This window comes from Lactuca virosa, chromosome 8 (genome assembly GCF_052849685.1).
Source record: "Lactuca virosa cultivar CGN04683 chromosome 8, Lactuca_virosa_CGN04683_v6, whole genome shotgun sequence".
NCBI lineage: Eukaryota > Viridiplantae > Streptophyta > Magnoliopsida > Asterales > Asteraceae > Lactuca > Lactuca virosa.
Window position 1 is genome coordinate 95,243,188 of NC_136433.1, and position 23,097 is coordinate 95,266,284.

The 23,097-nt window shown below is 31.6% G+C and overlaps 1 protein-coding gene across 1 annotated transcript; it reads right to left on the bottom strand.

The window, feature by feature from the left end:
* Positions 1-8,687: 8,687 nt before the first annotated feature.
* On the bottom strand, positions 8,688-11,908 carry LOC145133353 (RAN GTPase-activating protein 2-like). The gene is made up of 2 exons (XM_079068296.1): positions 11,784-11,908; positions 8,688-10,502 (listed from the first exon to the last, which is right to left on the bottom strand). Exon 2 carries the CDS (start codon positions 10,490-10,492, stop codon positions 8,882-8,884), a length of 1,611 nt encoding a protein of 536 aa, XP_078924422.1. The 5' UTR covers positions 10,493-10,502; positions 11,784-11,908; the 3' UTR covers positions 8,688-8,881.
* Positions 11,909-23,097: the final 11,189 nt, after the last annotated feature.

Consider the following 23,097-nt stretch of genomic DNA (forward strand, 5'->3'; position numbering starts at 1 on the left):
CGATAATATGAAGAAAGTGGGATTGGTAGAAAGTAGAAAAGCGAGACAGTAATTCAAATTTGATGTCGGCTTTCCACTTCGAATCCGTCTTAAAATAGATTTTTCGTCTTTATTTGATGATGTTTGTCAATTAAAAGAAATGTTGTAATATTCATTGAATATGTGTACAAGTTAAGCATGGAGATTCAGACATTAATGGTTTGGGATACTGGGGCCCATCTAGAGTCTAGACTAATATTGTTGAACAAGTTTAAAGTTATTAGCAATGTTTTAAAAACCGGTTTGAACCGACCGGTTGGATCGGGAACCGGGGAGGGAGCGGTTCAACTATCACCGGTTTTACATTGATTTCTGAACCGGATTGAACTGGCCGGTTTTTAGAAAAAACCGGTTGAACCGGTCAAAATAAACCGGTTAAATCGAATAAAAACACATGAAAAATAACAATTTACATAATAAACTTTGGTGATTTTTTTCATGTCTATTTAGTTTTTCTCTAAATAAAAACATATGATAAATGTTATAGAGTTTTTTGATGTGTTTGTATTCATTTAAAACTATATTTCGTTACGGTATTATACTTTATTTTCTTTTTGACGTATATGGATTGATGTAAAACACTAAAACTTATGGTTATGTGTTATTTTAATATATTTGGATTCATCTACAATTTATTTTTATGTGTATTTTTAATGTTTGAATTTGTAAACATCAAATTCATGATTTATATATGTATGTATGTGTAAGAAAATAAGAAAAAACATGAAAACTATAGAAACCGGTTGACCCGGCGGTCGAACCGGTTAAACCGGTTGAATCGGGAACCGGTCACCATACCGGTTCAACTAAAAAACCGGTTTTTAAAACATTGGTTATTAGTCATAAAAAAATCAATTAGACAAAATAGGAAATGTTTGGACAAACAATTTCATAACTCTTAAGACGAGGATGACGTTAAATCCGTACATTTTGCATGATGTATAAAAAAAAATAAAAAAAAAAGTAATATAGTTATGGGAAAATGACTTATGAGTTAAATAAACTATTGATTTTGTTCATATTTTTTTTTATGCATCATATACCGTCCAACTTGTTGAACTTATTCATATTTTACTCTTGTGGTTTGTTACCGTAAGTAAAAGGGTAATATGTGAATAGCTGAACAAAAAAAAAGACTAAATGTAAACAAAAAAAGAATATCCCCCACTACTTCCAACAACCTCCTCCACCATCACATATTACCTTTTTAGCTACGGTAGCGGTAGCAGATCATAATGATAAGATATGAACAAAGTTTACAAGTTGGATGGTATATGATGTACAAAAAGAAAAATAAAAGTAACTAAATGTGGACAAAATCAATAGTTCAATAGTTCATTACCCTAAGTTAATTTCCCTATAGTTATCTAATGGTTCTATTCTTTTTTGTGAAGTTGAGTTTTTGATCGAAAATAGATAGTGCCAAAATATAATGATTAATATCATATAACCATTAACCAAAAATTTTGAATGAATATAAAGACAAAGTCATAACTGTTATTTTATTTGATTTTTTAATTGGATTATCAATTTCTATTGATAATGAAAATTTGAAATTACAATAAATAATATAATTGGTATCTTTATGTGACTAGTTAGTAATCGTTATCACTTCTTAATAGTAACTAGTTAGTCAAAATCGGGAGTCAAAATCGGGTGATTACGTAAAATGATAATAAATAATACCCTCTTTGTCCCAAAATTATTGTCCACAGACAAAAAAACACAAAAATTAAGAAAAAACATTAATTAACACTAACTTTATTAAATGAATTAACAGTTTTACTCTTTTGTTGCATTTAATTTCATGGTAGGTGAACTAATAATGAGTAGTATTTTAGTAAAAATGATATTTATTTTTAGAAATGGGTTATTATTTTAGGACAAACCAAAACATGAACTATTAATATGGGACGGTAATACATAATCATGTTATTAGTTGTCAATTGAAATACATTTTTTGATAAAATATAATAATTGTCAAAATGATATTTGCAATTTCTATAAACAACTAAAAACAAATATTAAAATTTCGTTTAACTGATCATTAGTAAAATTAACATGAATGTTAACCGAACCAAAAAACCGATGATTTTATCAGTTCGATTAATCAAACCGAAAAACATCAAAAATAACGGTTTGGTTCACTAGAAAATATTACGGTTTATTGGTTTTTATGTTCGGTTTTGGATTTTTTTTAACACCCATAATCATGTCATGTCAGAGTCACGTCAAAAAAGTACGACACGTCAGGAGGCAACTGGGTAAGCTAAACGTTACCAGGAAAATGATCAATATTGAACAAAATTGAAAAACAGAATGTTTGAATTAGAAAACAAATAATGTTGTGTCAAAAAATGAAATTTTAGTGTTTTTTGTGGCATTAACCTTATAATTTTATACAGAATGCATTGTTACTCGTTATCCAAATTACTTTATTCGTTAGTACATATACCAAGTTTGTCCGGTATACGTGGCACATCATGGCGTTGTGATAATGTTGACCCTTCTCACTTCCTGAATCCCCCCCCCCCTCCCTCCCTCTTCTACGGTGGAGAGTAGATGATGATGTGCGGTGTGTGTATACCCGAGACCCTAAGTTATAAATGTGAGAATATTTGTGAAACGTTCCCCTAAATCATAAGTTTGGTACGTTGTGGACAAAAGATATAATTTATAAGTACCATAGAATGTGCATTCTAAAAAAAATTAACAATTTTAATTAAATTCTTAAACATAATATTATATATATTATTATATATTACTATTGTATGATAAATAAATAAATAAATAAAATAATAAATAAAGTGGCCAATGAAATAGCATACTAAAAATAAAATTTTCTATATAAAACATGTTAGATGAAAAAATAAATGTTTAAAAAAAAAAAAAAAACCTTCCCTTTCCTCTTCCACTTAATGGTGATACACACAATGTCCCCGTCGGCCCCTCTATCGCTTCCTCCCTCCCCTCTCATGGAACCACCGCACTTCACCTTCTTGAAAGTCTTCGTAATTTATGCATGTTTTCAATTTGTAATTTCAAGTTCTTTCTCACTCATACTGGGATTTATGTTCATGAACAAATGCTTAAATCCATATTTATTAACAATATAACATCAACGTATTTTAGATGTATCGGCAGATGTTATTTATATTTAATTTATAATTAGATAAATATATGTCAATTATATATTGTATTTTATAAATAATCATTTATTTTTAATGAAAAAATAATTACTTTTATCCAGGATGTATATCCCCTAATTGCCTAATATTTTTGTTTTTCGAGCATATACTTTTCCAGAAATTTTGATTATTTTAGTTTATAAATTAATGCATTTTGACCATATACTGTACAAGTTATCATTAAGAAAAACCTTGTTTACGATTTTTGTTGGGCAAAGAGTCCCACCACCAACAATTTGGGATAAATCAAAACACCGAAAGTACTGAAAATAAATTTTTAATTCGATGGTCAAATGATGGTTGAAATACATAAGATAGAAGCATCAAAATTAGATATATTTCTAATCCGATGGTCAAAACTAAAAGTCGATTCGCACTCACCTTTTTTATAGTAAACTTCTTAATATGTAGCAACAATTATTTATTTGCCAATTTGGGTTTTATTATTATTATTACTGTGTGTGTATGTGTGTGGGTGGGTGTTTGTGTGTGTGTGTGTGTGTGTGGGGGGGGGGGGGGGGGGGGGTATTATCCATGTATAATTCAAACAAAACCTTTTATACGAACTTATACCAAAAAGAATTTATTGAATTATCAAATTGTCTGTCTAATTATCAAAATTGAGTTATTAACTTATTAAAAATGTACGAGCGGTATCAAACAACATGTCCCCTTTTCTTTGTCTTATAGAAACCCTAAACCATTGAATTTGCCTTGTTTACTCCTTTTGTCTTATGTTTGTCCAATTTAACCCAAAATGTAAAAATTTATCTTATATGGCATTTTTTACAACATTATTATTCTTTTAACTAAAGTTTTATTTTAAAAATAACAATAACATTTAAAGTTTTAATCAAATAAGAAACTCAGTCACACAGAATAATTTTTATATTTAATAACATTTTACTCAAAAGATGAATTCTATTAAATCTATTTGGTTTATTTGGTTTATTATTGTCAATGTGGGACTAGCCCACTTGGCACAGGCTTTGCCTCTTAGATTGAAGGTTTCGAATTGATACTAACTGTTTTTGTGTACTAACTGCTAACCACTAACACCGTCGTACAAAAAAAATTATTATTAGCATACTTATTTTAGGGAAATTAAGTAATCTAACCATAATTTAATGTGTATCCGAAGAAAATAACCAAAAAAAATATATTTTTAACAAAAATAACTATTGGTCCGGAATGGGCATTTCGGATAGAGCTGGCAAAAATCGACCCAACCCGTCAACCCAACCCAAAATTAATGGGTTGGGTTGAGATTTTCAACCCATTTGACTTAAATGGGTCAACCCGTCTAACTCATTTAATTAAATATGATGGATTGGGTAAAAATTGTCAACCCGTTTTCAACCCACCAACCCATTTAACTTTATTATATGCTTAATTTAATATTTATTTGAATATTATCATGTATTAATCGAAATATTAATTTAGAAATTAAAATGTTATATTATTATTTGTGTTTTAAAAAAATGTAATCTTAATTGCCATCTTTTTTCTTATCCCTAAAAATACTAGCCACTTTCCAAAATCCTTTTGAAATTAAATATTTTAAATGTTATTTGATCATTTTATTCAAATTTGTAAATTAGGATTGTGCTTTTGTTATACTTTGAAATTTTATTTATGTTTGAAGCTGATTTATATAGTATAATCTTTAGTTAATGTATTTAATTTTTTCATTTTAAATAAGTAACTCAAGTTTAACTTTTTTTATTTAATAGGTTGGATCGAGAACTACATAAATGGGTAACCCGATGGCAACCCATTTATCTATAAGGTTGGGTTAGATTGAAAATATCAACCCATTTAAATAAACAGGATGGGTTGGAGTGATATTTTCAACCCAATTAATAAATGAGTTGAACCCGAACACAACCCAGGTTAACCCATTATCAGCTCTAATTTCGGACCAAGAAAAACCATTTTTCTCAAAAAAAAAAAACATTTTAGACTGGCATTTCGGATTCTTCACCAAATTTTTGGATTCATGAAAAAAATAAAAAAAAACTCCAAAATTTGAAAAAGTCCTAAATCCGATGAACAATTCCGGAATTTCGAGAAAAAATCCATTTTTTACTTGAATCTAGATAAAATTAACCAAACATAGTAAATATGAAGTATATATGATATTAGTGTATAAATCAAACATTTTATTAAAAAACGATGACATTAAATACTTTGAAATGGACATTTCGGACATAAGTAATGAGATTTCTTTTTAAAATAATTGGAAGTAAAAAACAAAAAACAACTCTAAAATTTAATAATCAAATCCGGAATGGAGCATTCGGGAATAAATGTTCATTTCGGACATTTCGGAAGAACTACGGAATATGAACAATAGTCCGACATAAAACATTCTAAAGAAAATAGTTATTTTTTAAAAACCGAAAAAAAAAAATAGTTATTTTTTTTGAAAAATCATTTATATAATTTAGATTACTTTATTTATTTTTATTTTATATCATCGCATGATTAGCATTTTCTTTACTTTGTTACGTGTATCTTTTCTGTAATGGAATTACAAATTGAATCACTCAATATTCGATTGATTTTTAAATTACTTTTGATTAACAATTAAAACCACCATTAATTTGTTTAAAAATATATATGGTTGGTATATATGGGATAGTCAACTCTAAATTGATTCTCTCTTCTTTATGAACTTTACTGGTACTATGAAGAATTTTAATGTTCTTAATAGAATAATAATTGTGATTTATTTAATTAAAATCAGATCAACTTTGGTTGTGACGTCAAATCAAATGGATAAACTTTAAAATCCTACCTAAAAATTAAATGTGTCAAATCATCCAAGGTATAATTAGAATACCAACTCTTGAATGAATTTATTAGTAGAATAGAATTGTTACATAAATATTTAAAAATAATAATAATAATAATAATGGTTAATTCGACAATCAAAATATAGTAGTTTTTGTATAATTTGTTCTTTCATATAATCATATTTGACTTTAGATTAACCCAAATGGAACTCTCAATTGATTCCCCAAGTTTTGTCAAATGTGTTTTAAAAACAAATTGGTTCTTAGTTTTCATTGTGGTTATGGGATAATAACTTGAAAGAGTAACGAATTTCAATTTTATTCAAATTTAGTCATTGAATTTTTTTTTATATTTTATTTACCCATTAATTATTTGAAATTGTTAATATTTTACCTTTATCATATGGGTAAAATATATACAGTTCCAAATAATTTATGGGTAACCAAACACGAAAAAACATTCAGTGACTAAATATGAATAAAATTAAAAGTTTGTTGCCCTTTTAAAATAACGGGGGTTACAACTACCCCCTTAAAATAAATTTCATCCTTAAAATCAGACTAAGTAAATAACGAAGGTGTAATCGAGTTCCTATGACATGTTAACACCTCTACGATGCTTCACATTGAATTTTGATGGGAAAATGACTTATTTGGGTAATTAACTATTGTCTTTGTATTCATTTGGTCACTTTCCTTTTTTTTGTATTTGATTTACTATTAAACTTGTTGTAGGTGTTCACAGAAACCATTGAAACCGGCTATTGAAGGTTTCCGGCAATTTCTTATCTCCGGCGACTCTCCGGTCGTCTTCTCCGGCGAGCCTCCGGCAAAAATGAGTTTTCCGACGGATCCTTGGGTCTCGGCTGGATGACTTACAGCAGCAGCAAGCAGGAGGAGGTGGTGATGGTGGTTTACCGGCGGCAAAAAAGAGGTGGCACGTGGGTTCCGGTGATGGCAGGAGGAGGTGGCAGGTGGCTTGTTGCCTCATCCTTTCTTCGTTTTTCTGACAGCAAATCGACAGGAGGGAGAGAGGGGAGGGTGGAGAAAGCTAAGCAGCAGCACCAGCGGTCGGTGCCGCTTAGATGGCAGTTGAGAAAAGTCTGCCGGAAAAACTCATTTTTGCCGGAGGCTCGCCGGAGAAGACGACCGGAGAGTCGTCGAAGATAAGAAATTGTCGGAAACCTTCAATAGTCAGTTTCAATGGTTTCTGTGAACACCTACAACAAGATCAATGGTAAATAAGATACAAAAAAAAAGTGAACAAATGAATACAAAGGCAATAGTTAATTACCCACATAAGTCATTTTCCCGATTTTGACTAATTTGACTTCTTTTCTTATGCAATCTTTTGAGATTTCTATCTAATATAGCTACAAGTTCTTCTATATTTTGAACATCGTTATCATTATGGATGTTTGATGTTTTCTTCTCATGCTAAACATGTGGTATTATGAATACCTTGTAACTCAAGTGGTAGATCTAATCGGTATGGTTTTTATCTGATTCTTTCTAACACGTTAAAGGGTCATGAAAACGGGGATTAATTTCCACGCTTTCCAAATCTAATCAGTCATTTCCAAGGTGATGTCGTAAGCATAAATTTGTCGCTCAACTAGAACTCAATTGGACGTCTGTTCTAGCCAACAAAAAAGAGTTGTGCACTTTCGTCCATAAAAAACTTTAATTAGTGAATTGCCAATAAATTCACTATTCCAATATTAGACCACCATATATTCATAACATGTCTCGTTTATTAACGAAGTTTCTAAATTATCTTCTAATGCATTCTACTTTTAGAAAATCTTATCAATATAATACATGCAAAAATCTTATCGATATAATATACTCTCTATACATTGATGTTTATTCACATTGAGCATCGGAAAAAGAGCAGTCTGACGACTTAAAAGGGTAACAAACTTTCAACTTTGTTCACATTTACCCACTAAATATTTTTCCGTGCTTTGTTTACCAATGAATTATTCAAAATTATTCACATTTTACCCATATAACTATTTGTAAACAAGATTGAAAGTTTGTTACCCATTCAAGTCATTATCTCTTTTGGTTCGTTATTCCAAAACAAGTTGGATCTAAAACATTTCCTTAATAATTCATTTCTATAAAATTTATGCATAAAATGACAATCATTGACTATTAATATGCTTAAAACACCCATTGATTAAACATATAAAACAAAAGTAATATTACTATACCAGGCATTTGTTAATGGAAAATAGATGATTTTAGGTTGAAAACTTGCTAAAATACACAAACCAAAATAATAACTTCTGTGGTTCTTATAACAATTACAAACTACAAATACTGCTCTAACTCTCATACTGGATTTAGAAAATTATCACATGTCTACCCCATCCCTATTCATATTTACCCTATGAAAGTCGAGACTTTTATCATAAGATAGAGTAATTTATGTTCCTGATCCTTGAGTGTGTTGATTTTTACAATTTTGGCTCTTAAATGAAATTTTGTAACACATTTTGTCCATGTTTCAAGTAAAATGACTATTTTTGTTCATATTCCAAGTAAATAAGCATAAATGTAATTTAACCTAAAATAAATATATAATTCCCTCTCAAAAAGACCTGAATCCCACATCTATGAGCCACCAAGTGCACTTAAGGGCATAAGAGCTTGATTTGAATAACAAAAATAAAATTAAGATAGAAGTGTGCTAATGAAAATAGTACCAAAACCATAATCTTCAATTCCAAATACAAAACAAATCATTCATGCATACTTGGCCTACATAAGAGTTTCTGATTAACTTCTAGATAAACTAAATCAAAGCAAAATGAAACTAAAGAAGGTCATACCTAAAATATGTGACCTCTATTCCTCCTGCTTAATATCAAGACCCTTGAGTCTGGATTCCAGCTCATCATCATCATCACCATCACCATCCTCATCATTGTACTCTTCACCTTCAGGGTCATTTTCGTCCAAAGGCCCAAGCAAATCAGGTGAATTCTTGAAAATCTCTTTAACATCTTCAACCCCTTCATCAGACAAAAAGTTACCATTAATATTCAAAAGCTTAAACCCTGGTTTACCTACAACCGCCTGAGCCAAAACCCTTGCTCCAGCCCTTCGAATATGATTACTGCTTAGGTCAACTTCAGTCAACCGTGGAAACTCCTCTTCAAGTGCCTTGGAAATTACCATACTACCCTCATCCTTCAGTTCATTCTCGGAGAGATTTATCTTGGTTAAAGATTCTCTTTTGGATATCAGAAAAGCTGCCAAAGAAGAAGCTGATTTAACTGTAATGTCATTTCCAGCCATTTCAACAACTTCAAGAGGAGAACCAGAATTATTGAGAGCATTCAGAAGAACCGAAGCTCCTTCATCTTCTAAATTCAAGTAGCTTAGATGGATTTCAGTGAGATTTGTAAAGACAGATATAGCCTTGCTCAAAGCAAGCCCGGCTTCCACACCAAACATATTGTCGCGAATATCAAGCTTTTTCAAAAGGGTACATTTGGAAATTGCATCAGATAGAGCAACACCCCCTTCAGAGCCAACCCTAGTGGAAGAACATCTGAAATCCTCCAAGATTGGAGATTTTTTCAAAAGTTCAGAAATGGCAATAGCACCTTCATCTCCAGTCATGTTGTTATGAAAATGAAGAGTTTTGAGCTTCTTTGTGGAAGGGATCAACTCACAAACTGCCTTTGCAGCTTCCTCTGAGATCCCATTGTTCATTAGATACAACTCCTCAAGGTTATTTTGGGAACTTAAAAGTTCACTGAATGCCCTAACACCCTTCTCACCCAAGGCATTACTTGAAAGACATAGATACCTCAAATCAGATCCATCAAGAGCTGAAGAAAACATACTCATAACTTCAAGTGCTTCTTCCTCTGGTCTTCCAGCTATAAAATCAGATAGGTTGACTTCTTTTAACTGATCTTTGACCGAGGACAAAATGGGAACAGCAACACGAGCTGCATCCACCCCAAAGCTTGTATTGCTAAAACATATTCTATCATACTTGTTTCCAGGCTCTTGAAGTGGTTTCAACAATTGTTTAGCTTTTTCTGCATCTAAGAAGGATCGATCGCCTTTAGAAATGTCAAAAAGAGTTTGATCATTTTTTGTGACAGTTTCAAATAAGGGTTCTTGTTCTTCTTTTGATTTAGGGCCTCTTTTGATAGCTTCTACCATGAGTGTACTAGATGTTTTAGCATAAAGTTCAACAGAAGACTTTCCATCTCCATCTTGTTCCTTTTCAAAGAGTTGGTTTGCAGTGGCAAAGGCTGAAGACTCTATTTGTTTAGCTTCTTCTTCAGCTTCTTCCTTGCTTAAAACACCATATCTTCTAGATAAAATGGATGGAGTTGTAAGGTTTTTTATTATACGATCTACAAGCACTTGTCTTGTGTTTTGGCTAGGAGGCCATAGCTTGATTGAGCGCACACGGTTTTGTTCAGCAGTATCCATGACAAATAACCTGCAACCATGTGATTCATTTATATTTAGTTTCCTCTTTCATCAATAAAAAAATAGAAACAATAAGCTACTAGTAATAGTAGCATCAACAAAATCCACATCATATAATGATATCTGCTTTCCCAACAAACAAGCACATGGACACAATCATATGTACTGTTCTAACAACCAATCTATTATGCTTTGAATAAATGAGAAACTAGATAAGAAAGAAAATACAGAATGACACAGGAAAATAAAGTATTCAATAGGACATTTACTCAAACTTTATCAACCTTCACCCATCAAATTTATACGCTTCCGTTTCTACATTTAATATAAATGCTTCAACTTGCGAGGTGTTATTAGGATGATGATAATTATTTAAAGCTTTTGTTATGTTTATATATTAATACCACCAACGAACTTAATGTATAGACTGCAAGAACAGTATAGACTGAAGGTCCTCTTCTGGAAAGCAAGAACAGTATACACTGAAGGTCCTCTTCTGGAAAGCAAGAACAGTATAGACTGAAGGTCCTCTTCTGGAAAGCAAGAACAGTATAGACTGAAGGTCCTCTTTTGGAAATTTACAAATAGAAAGCAAGAACAGTATAGACTGAAGGTCCTCTTCTGGAAAACTACATGAGGTCCCAACTTGTTCTATGTTAGATCATCCCAGTTCATTCACTCGAATTGGAAAAGAAAGATAAACAGTCATACCCTGTTTCTGGAATCAAAACCTAGTGAAGTAATCAAAAAATAAAAAAACATAGCTTGATAACAACTTGTAACACCGCAACCCGAATGGCCTTTCCATTTTTCTTAGTTTTTATGTAAAAACTAGAATATGTTCTCATAAACTGATTCATCTGTGAGCGACGGACCCTAAGAACTAATCGAAAAATAATCATAGCTTGATAACAAATTGTAACAGAGCAATCCCAGTAGTCTGTTTCATTATACCTAGGTTTTATGTTAAAACAACTAGATAATGTTCTCAATAAACTACTTCGTCCGCGTCAAGAAAAAATTTATCATCGCTTTCATATATAACCGCCAATTAACTCGCTAAATTTGTTGCAAAACAACACAGAAGTAGGGTAAGTAACTTGTTTCAGGAAAAATACGATGAAATCGCATCACTCATAGACAATCTAGTTTCCAATATAAAAAACCCTAGATTTGTAGGAACCGATGTTTAAATTTTTTTTTTAAAAAAAAAAGACCTCAAAAACTCGATTTTCAACGTGGAAGAGTTGAAATGGAAACTGGAAAAAAAAAAATGAACGGCGACACTTACCGGTGGTTGAGGAGAAGAGGAAAGAGTAGAGCTCCAATTAGAAGGCTTTAGGTGTTTCCACCGGAAAAATGCGACGACAGAAAGAAAAGGGTTTGGAGATGATGATGAGGGTGCGTGGAGTGAGTGGGCCCAACTGCTTTAATCATTCCCCGCTGTGTTTTGAAATTGAAACAACCAAGATAAAATTATTTCCCTCCAATCCAAAACCAATCTATAATCTATAAATTTGTAATGATTGAAAATTTGGGCATTGAGTTTTTTATTTTTAGCTTAAAAAGAACTCGAAATAAAAAAATAAAAGCTTTTGCTAAAATAAAAACTTCTTTAAATAGCATTTAAAAAACACTTTTCTTAATTTTATAAACAACCAAGATAAAATTATTTCCCTCCAATCCAAAACCAATCTATAATCTATAAATTTGTAATGATTGAAAATTTGGGCATTGAGTTTTTTATTTTTAGCTTAAAAAGAACTCGAAATAAAAAAATAAAAGCTTTTGCTAAAATAAAAACTTCTTTAAATAGCATTTAAAAAACACTTTTCTTAATTTTATAAATTGACTTAATTAATTTTTTTTAAAAGCAATGGACTTATTTATATAAGTCATTTTATATAATTTTATATGTTTTAAAATTTTCTAACTATTTTTGACAAAACACTCAGGATAGAAGGACTAGAATACATTTAAGGATAATGACTTAAAAGGATAATATATTTTTCGATTTATACACATTTGGTCACTGAGTTTTTTTTTTCGTCCACATTTACCCCTTCAACTTGTTAAATCGTATACATTCAGTTCTTATGACCGGCTACTCCAGGTTACCCGGTAAAAATGACTTAATAGGGCAATATATTTCTCACTTTGCACACATTTAGTCCTTAATATTTTTGTACACATTTAGTCCTTTTTTTTTTGCAAAATAAGTCATTTTTTTGTACTCATTCATTACTTATGAATGATTTATTTAGGTTTTTCTCACAAAATCTTACGTGTGACATTCATTAATGAGGTATATGGGCTTTTGATGCTTATATCTGTCGCGATCTCGACTACTTGGTTGCTTAGGTCATGTGTTCTGAACGTCATAACTTCTTTATACGATCTTCAATTTTAACGACCTTTATATCCACGCGTTCGTATTTTAGTCTACTACAACTTTCATTTACATTACTCCCATTAAAAAAATAATAAATTTTTACTTACGATTTTTATATTCATACGCGGGGGCGGATTTAGCATGGTCTCAGTGTTGCACCGACAACACCTGTTTTTTCTGTTCGCAGTGGAAAAAATTTTGATTTTTTTTTCGTTTATACCTATTTTTCATGTATCGGCAACACACCTATTTCATCTCGGCAATACCTACTATGTATTCGTGCATCTGTCCCTATCCATATGTTTTTATGAATGCATGTATGAATGTTTTTTTATAAAATCGTAAATAAAAATATATTAGATTTTAATCGGAGTAATCTTAATGAAAGTTGTAGTAGACTCAAAAAATGAACACGTGGATATAAAGATCGTTAAAATCTAATATCATATGAAGAAGTTACGATGTTCAAAATACAAGACCTAAGCCAAACCACAAGACCTACGCAACCAAGCAGTCGAGATCAAGTTGGACATAAGCATCAACAACCCCAAACACCTCATCAATGATTGTTCCACGTAAGATGTCGTGAGAAAAACTTAAAGAAATTATTCATAAGTACTGAATGAGTACAAAAAATGACTTATTTTGAAACAAAAAAATGTTAAGGACTAAATGTGTACAAAATGAAAAATATATTACCCTATTAAGTCATTTTTATCGGCTAACCTGGAGTAACCGCTTATAAGGACTGAATGTGTACAGTTTAACAAGTTGAATGGGTAAATATGGACGAAAAAAATCACAGGGACCAAATGTATACAAATCGAAAAATACATTACCCTTTTAAGTCATTATCCCATACATTTACCTCACTTAACTCACTATCACAGCAATTTTTCTCTCTCGTATTTCTTTTCTTTTTTTCCAACCCACAACACTTGAAAATATATATTTTTCGACTTATTTGTCACATTACTATTTTTAATTTAATTTATTTAGAAAACTAAAAATAAAATAAAACATAACATTTTTATAATTTTTTCAATCTTTAAAATAAATTTATACTAACTTAAAACAAAAAAAATAATAAGCAATATTAAAAATAACATTTAATTAAAAAACCATGGTACTATAATATAAATTAAAACCACACTACAATAACATAAATTAAATCTTAAAACGACAACGAAATAACTAAAAAAACATATTACAAGCAACACTCGAAAACTAATGAAATACTTAAATTCTAAAAAATGAAAGGTCGTTTTTTAATTTATTTTTCGCCGCCTCATAACGAAAATCTTTCATGTTATAATGTTCGCGATACTCATTTTTTGTTTTGTTTAAAACTTCTTCGCCGGAAACTTGGGGCTCCCGGGTATTCATCTTGTAGTAGGAATAGCATTAAAATATTGGGTAAGTTACATCATTCGTCTCTCGTGCATATGTCAAAACGCACGTTTAGTCTCTATTTTCAAAAATTAACTCGGTTTGTCCCTGAGTTTGTTTTTTCTTGCACTGTTAGTCCATATGGACATAAAATGACTATTTTACCCTTATTAATTTTTATTTTTCATTTTTTCCATTTTTTTCATTTATTTATCAGTTTTAAATTAAAAATAAATAAATAAAACAAATATCCCCAACCTTCCTCTTCCATTTCCCCATCTCAAGATTTTCCACAGATTACCCAACATCACCTATCACTGCTAGAACCTCTGACACCACCACCTATCACCGCCATGTCCTCCTCTAACCAAATCATAATCTGGAAACCTTGCACATGGCTTCTTCATTAATGTGAAACCTTAGGCGGAAATCGATATGAACATATGTGAAAAAGGAGATCAATCTAAACATTGTCGATAGCTTCCTCGATCTGAACCTTGCACCCATCTTCTTCATCAATCATTCTTGTATGCTTTCCATTCAATCGGACTTATGGTTTGTATGATTTCCTTACATGGTGCATTTTAAATCTAATATGGACTAAACCTGCAACAAAACCGTCCGAGTTAATTTTTGAAAATAGGGACTAAACGTGCATTTCGACACCTGCACGAGGAACGATTCGTGTAATTTACCCTAAAATCTTTTCACTTTTCTTGTATATTGTTAGGTTGATTGTTATCAAGGTTCTAAAAAGCTCGTCATGGCTCCGCCATTGCTCCAAGGCTTGTACATGCCGCCAAACTTTACCAAAATGTCGCCTTAACTCATATATATGTGTATAAAAATGAATAATAATTGAAAAAACATATAAAAATATTAATTATATACAAAATCACCGCCTTAATTCACGCCTTACAAACGACGTGACTCGCGAAGGCTTATAAAAGCTTAAGGCTTGACATTGCCGCCAAGTGACGCCTTACGTTATTTAGAACTTTGATTGTTATGCATCATTTAAGCATATTTTCTTAATCTTATCGTGATATTTGTGTATATTTAGCATGCATTTTGTATATTTCATTACATTGATGGTTTGGAACCAATTTACTCGTTTGAGTAATCTCTGCAGGTTTATGTAAGCGGATAATGACATCTTTGAGCCCTAATAGAAGTCACATGGAAGGCATTGCAATCACATTTGAAGTCTCGTCACGATAAAGCAATAAAAGGAAGTGATTTAAAGATTTTTTGGAAATTTGGTAGCAATGTGCGGTCTTTGTAACATGATTGGATCGAGGGGTAAACTTGGTCTAATCGAGCCGAAATTTTACCGGTGGCTTCATAACTCGTGGATCTTTAATCTGAATGGTGGAGATCGGATTTTTACATTGTTTGATAAACGTTTGGGTCTCATGAACAACATGAAAAATATCTGTCCAGAAAGAGAGTATTTTGGTAGCCCACTTATGTGTTTTACACGTGCCCATTTAAGCCTTTAAAATCAGCCCATCTTATGCCTTTTGAAATAAGCCCAAAAAGTTGATTTCAAGGCCATTTTTAGCAGCCTAATATTGTAAGTGTAGTCCACTGAATTAAAAGAAAGGCCATGTGATACTCAAAAATTTATAATAAAAAAAATGAAGGGAGGCAAACATTTTTGGGGGGATTATCGTACAATTGACGCACAGCAAAAGAGAACGACGTCTTGAGGAGTTTTTGTAGGGTTATTAGCATCAAAACAATCTTCCGTTTTTCGTTTATAAGTTTTAATTTTTTGTTGATTGTTTTGTAGTTTTTCGTGGTTTAGCCGACTTAAACGGCTGAATCACGGGTGTCGACCATATGAATAACTTTGAATTTACAAGTGAAGTTGATTATGTTTATTTTTTTTTCTTTTTATCCATATTCGTTAGAAAAAACAAATTTCATTGTCTTAATTCTTTTTGAACTTGATCACATCAATTATGTTTTAGATGATTGAACTGATATGTTGATTGTTTGGTTACGTAATCAATCATTTAATTAACTTACGCAGCAAATAATGTTATTGACTTCGTAAGATGTTGATTGACATTATGAAATTAATTGGTACAATTGTTGGTTTTCTGAGTTTATAAGAAAATCACTTGTGGTTAGTATATTTGTTTGAACATTAATGTAATTTCCATATAATTATAGAGAGCTTGTTCGGTAATTATGTAGTGAATTAGTTCCAATTGAAAATTTTGTTTTAATTGGATGATTTTGTAACTTTGTTGAAAAGTTTGTAATCAAGTGTTAGACAAATAAGATTTATAATTTGATAAGCTCAATAATAAGTATGATAAACCTAAAAAGTGTTTAAGAAACTATTGCACAATCACAACTTATGATCATATTTTTCAGAGAATTGCACGATTATAATACAAATGTCGATTTATTTTTAGTTTATTATTTTTCAAGTTGAATTAACACATCCGATTTTATAGTTTGAACTCTTTTTTTATCTAGCTAATTATATGATTTGATCTTATGTTGTTATTCTTTATAGCCATTTTAGTTTTTTTATAAACCAACGTGTCATTCTTAACTCAGTTTATGTTGGCCGCTTGAACTAGGGTTAGTTCATTGTCGTTATTCAATTTGGAAAATCTATAATTGTTTTATGAATTGATGTTAAGTGACACACATCGAATTGGTTCCGTGATTTGGGAAATCCGTAATTCTTTGGACACCGCCCCCATTTGGTGGCAAACTCGATAACTTTAGTAACCGAATTGAAACTTTGGTTTGGGATATCATACCATTTTCAAAAGCCAAGACAAGACTTCACAGACATAAACATAGCTCACAAGGAGATGCTCGGTAGACTCGGTACTGATGGGACAAAAATGACAGGCAGTGGTACCGAGGTTAACTCATATGCGAGTAAGAGCAAAGGCAGTGGGAATGTGGTCTATACATGCTCTCCAAATAATACTGGTGACTTTAATTTGGACCAACTTCAGCCACAATGTCGAATTGTTCATGCTACAAGTAACCTTAGAATCAATAATACACCTGAGATTGCTAACATAGAACTCACCGTCTGTGGAAAGGTTAGACTTCCACAAATTTGTTGCATCTGTGATGATGAAGTTATCGAGAATGGTGGGGAGTTGGGCAAGTTCTTGGAGTTATTCATGTTGTTATTCGGGGCAGTGTTTCCAACTCCATTTAACTCCATATTGGGAGATATGATCTGCAACAAGGCAGGATTTTAAGGAATCAGAATTTTGACATATGAGGGGAAAAAGAGACGAAAGTACCCCCACCCGTCCAATTGTCGAGCCAGAAGAGAGTGTTATTCCCAGAGACGAGAATGCAATAGAGAATTTGATCAAAACCCATCTAAGCTTTCAAGTTATGGAATGGGTTTGACAATGTTACCCCAGGCTCCCCATATCGATTGTTTAGCAAGCATGGTCACAGGTTTCCTCGATATGTTATGTATCTCAGTAATAACATGTTTCCAGAGGGTGGTGCTTGGTTTAAGGCACCATATCCATTTGAAGAGAAAGGCAATTGCTTTTTAACGATCTCACACCCAAACCTCCGTAATCTTTATTAGCAAGAACCACCTCCCATTTGACCCAACATATTTTATTCTTCTCCTCGTTCTATCCCCATAAAATCCTTCTTCTTATTTTCTTAATCTCATTAAGGATAGAAGCAGGAGCCTTAAAGAAAGAAAAATAGTACAAAGGCATACTTCCCAAGACACATTTGACAAGGGTTAAACGACCTCTGAAAGACAGAGATTTCCATTTCCAAATTGAAAGCTTGCCTTTGACCCACTCGATGATAGGTTTCCAGTTGTGCTTAAGGGCCATATTAGTGCCAACTGGAACGCCTAAATAAATAGAGGGGAAGGGAACTGCTTCAGATCCTAAAACTCGAGCATAGTTGGAGACCTTCGAGCCATGCATACCAATCCCAAAAACTCTAGACTTGTTAAAACTCACATTTAGCCACGAGGCAACATGAAACCATCGAAGAATTCTCGCCAAATTCTCAAAATTGGTAATGGACGGGTCACTGATAAAGATTTCATCATCTCCATGTAAACTGACTTTTCTAAAAGGAGTTTTCTTTTTAAATGTTTGGATTGGCTTTATGGTGGAAAAAGTCAATAAGTCAATAAGTTAAAAAGTGTTTGGCTAGCTTACATGACTTTTTAAAAACTCGTTTTCATACGCTTAAGTAGAATTTGTTTTAAAATGTTTTTTTCCTTTGCCAAAACACTTTTTAAAACTTATTGGCTTCTCTAAGTCAATAAATTAATAAGAAAATTTTAAATAAATCTCAAACATGCTCTCTCTCTCTCTCTCTCTCTCTCTCTCTCTCTCTCTCTATATATATATATATATATATATATATATATATATATATATATATATATATATATATATATATAAACTACCAAATTACACATTTGTTAATCTCATAAATTTATATATTTGTTTTTGTATTTATCCCAAACATGATTTCAACTTTTCATCATATATATATATATATATATATATATATATATATATATATATATATATATATATTCTAAAAAGCTCGTCATGGCTCCAAAGCTTGAACATGTCGTCAAGCTTTAGCAAAATGATGTATTTGGTCATATATGTATATATAAATGAATAATAGTAGAAAATACATATAAAAATATTAATTATATACAAATGTCACCTTAAGTCACGCCTTACAAATGACGTAACTCGCCAAGGCTCGAAAAAACTTGAGGTTTGACATTACCGTAAAGTCACGTTTTACGTTATTTAGAACCTTGATATATATATATATATATATATATATATATATATATATATATATATATATATATATATATATATATATATATTTCCAACAGCTCATAATAAGGTTACAAATCATTTTGCAGCTAAATATATTTAATCCTAGACGATATGATCACTATAATCTTCAAAAATGATGAGTATCTTTTGTCCTTAAATATTTCCTTTTGTTTTATTCATTCGTGAAATGAGACACTAAGTCAAAAGAAAAGATATTAGACAATTTATAACATGAGAGTATTATAACACTAACTAGATTATGACCCGCGTAAAACGCGGGGAACATATAAAAAATACATATAAAAGTATAAAAAGTTGGCACAATAATTAAAAAGAAAGTAACAGAAATAGAATTGACTTTATTGGTAACATTAAAAAAAACAATGAAATGTTTGAATATCTATAATCGATGAAAGACCTATTTGTAAACAACGTTTTTTGTTTTATTAGTTGGATGACCTTCATTGTCACATATGAGTACCTTCAAGACAATATCTTTTTAATTTATACTCTTCTTAGGTTCGGGAACCAATGTCAGTTGTCTTTTTTCTTTCTTGTTGATGTGTCAATGAATGCAATACAAATTGGTGCTACAGTTGGAGCTTTTAGTGCTATTAGTCGATTTGTTAATGATCTTCCAGTAAGTTCATGTTTTTTTCTAAAAAATTACAAATTTTTATATTTTCTTCGAGTTAATGTTTTATTATTGATTTGTAATAATAATAATAATAATAATAATAATATGATTGGTGTAGGAAGGTCCTCAAACACTTGTGGGAATTACATTTGACTCATTGCAACAGGTTATTTAAATATATATATATATATATATATATATATATATATATATATATATATATATATATATATATATAAACCTTTCAAAAAGAATTATTCCTTCAAGCTCTTTTGCATTTTTTATTGCAGTCATTGATTTTCGTAGTTCCAGACATACATGATGTTTACACTCCTTTCCCCTCTGATGTTATTGTTCAACTTTCTAAGGTGATGAAGTTACCAAAGACTGGTGATGACGATCATTGAACATTAGCAAATAACATAAATGCTTTTTCAAGAATCGTGTAAGTAAATATGTTTCTAACTCAAGTTACGACAACACCCTCGTGTTTGTCTGTCATGTGTTTATCATAACATTTATTAAGGGTATTAGTATCAATTTATACATATCTCCAATATAAGTCAATTTTAATCAAGGGGAAAAATACTCTTTTTTCTTGAGTTGGCAAAAAACTTTAACCTAGAGAACACAGGTGCGACCTATATGAAAACTGTCAAATGTCCTCTAGAATCTGAAATGTCATAAGTTGTCCTTTTAGTTGAATTATCTGTCATTTTTCATTTTCATTTAAGTTCTTTTTGGGATTAAACAAAAGGAAAAACAACATAATTTCGTTGTATGAAAAAAATTCGGAGTACAAGGCTACAATTAGTATAAAACCCAACAATGATAGTTTATGACATTGGCGTAACTCATCTAATTTTGTATCATACACTAAAAGAACAAATAAAAGAATAAAAAAGTAGCTGCAATGAAAACCTTATTTTGTGTACCAATAAGTTGGCATAAAAGTAGAGTGAGGTTCCGACATTTCGGCACCAACTGATGATGTGAAGTCATGGTTCAGGTCTCCTTGGAAGAGGAGAAGGTGAGTAACTCCAGATTGGAGATTTGGACAGATGAGCTAGAGATAGCGGAGTTGATAGACTCGGGAGCAGTCTAGACCGGGCTGAGAACCGTGTGAGGATATTCCAGTCGTAGATCGTGGACCTAGGGATCGCGAGAGTAATGTTTCCTGTCATGGTACGTTGGAGTAGACGTGATATCGAGATATGAGTGAGTTACACTCAGTTGTGTCGAATCAGAGTAGATTGAGGGAGCTGCAAGGTTGGATCCTTGGGCTTCAAGTATGGTTGCAGGCATGGGTTATGTGAGTAGTGGTATTCCAATCTAGGGTATTCCATCATGAGGATGACCGGACCCTATGATTGATTGGACCTGGTGTGTTTGGTATTCCAACCCGAGGGTTGATTGGGCCAAAACATGCGTGGGAATGCGAGGGTATACCATCCTTGGGATGATGGGACCCGTTATAGGTGTTGGATTAATGTCTAAGTCCATAACTATAATTGGTAAGACTTGACCCGACCCGGCATGGTCCATTTGGGTTGCATGGCATCATGCATTTGGATAGACTATAATGAGAGAAATAACACTTAAGGTTGGTTAATATATTATAAGTTCTAATATATTAATAAGGTTATTTAATTAGTATTGATCAAGAATTAATTTGGAATTAATTAAGTGATCAAAAGGAGACTAATTAAATATATGGGTTGATTGTGTAAATCATTCATTCTTATATATGTGGGCTTGTGATCCAAGATTCCTTATGTTGGACTAAGTCCATGGGGTGACCCATGGATACTCCATGGAGGTTAAAATCCATGGAGCATAAGGAATGGGTAAAGTTATGAGTTACATGGTGTAACCCTAATAGCCACCATATAAAAGAATCCCATGGCTCAAGAAATCGTGCACTAATGTGTGAGTGTGAGGGCTAGACGATTTCAAGGAGTGTTCAAGTTTCTCTCAAGTTATTCCAAGTGTATTTGGTGTTGTGTGAACCATTTGAGGTGTCACACTTGGGGCACTAGGCACTCAAGCTTCATGAAGACATTCTACATCAAAGAGGTATGTATTCTATCTTGTTATATTTATTATTTTGTATGCTAGATTAGGATAATACCTTGGATGTTCATAATTGTATGTATAATAGAGAAAACATAGATCCAAGGTATTTAGAGTTGTATGTACACTTAGGAGTGTTAGAATGCTCATAACCCAACAGTGGTATCTCAGCCTAGGCTTGTTTTCTTGTTATACTTGCAAAAGTAGCTGAAAAAATCGAGTTGGATGCATATATTCGATTGTTTTGGCTGGAATTGAACTAGGAACATTACCCTAAGATGTTTTTGGACTTATAAACTTGTTTTTGATGTGGTAATGTTCATGTTAATCCAATTTCTAAGATAATTGTCATAATTTCAAGATTTGTATTAGTTTGTATGTTCATGCTAATTTCTTGAAGATTGGTGATTTGAATTATCTTGTTCTTATGAGGTTCTTAGATTAATAGAAAAGTTGTGTGAAATAGTTGTTTTCAATCCATTTTAATCTAAGAGTTGATTCCAAAGTGTGTTTTTGTAACTTGTCCTCAAGTTATATGAAAAGTCACATTTAAGAATCATAAAACTCATAAAAGTTGGCAAAGGTTACAAAATGAAGAGTCTAGTTCTAATTAAATGGTTTTATGACTCCATAACTTGTCCTCAAGTTATGGAGGTTCAAGAGTCTCTTCATTAAATTAAAAAAAAGTGTAACCTTAATTAGTTCCATAAGTTACAATAAAAAAAGTTATTTTTTTTATTAATTAGTTTAAAGTAGTTTTAATCAAAACTACTTTAAACTCATAAGTTATGGAATTAATTAGTTTTGAATAGTTTCAAAACTTGCCCTCAAGTTTTGGAATTTGAAAAGTTTTCACTTATGAATACTTTAATTCCAAGTTAGCCCTTACAATTTTAAAAGTTAAAATTCAACCCTTATACTTTATAATATTATAAGTTAATAATATTTATATATATGTATAAGAGTAAAGTCAGTCTTACCGTTAGTAGGCCTCATTCACAAAGCCGGTCTATAAGGGGGGTATAAGGTTACTGCCTATAAAATGGCAGTTTAATGGGTGTCCACTCTCACCCACCGCTTCCTTGACTGGTGGAGGGTCGTTAGTCGAACGGGTAGGACAATGACTATAATTCTCCTTTCATTAAAAGTATTAATGATAAATACTAAGTAACTAAACTCTTATTAATACCCAATCTTAGTTACTTAGGAAAATGCGAATTTGGTGCTAACCCATGAAATTACACTTTGCACTTTGCTTAAGTCGTTAGTGGAG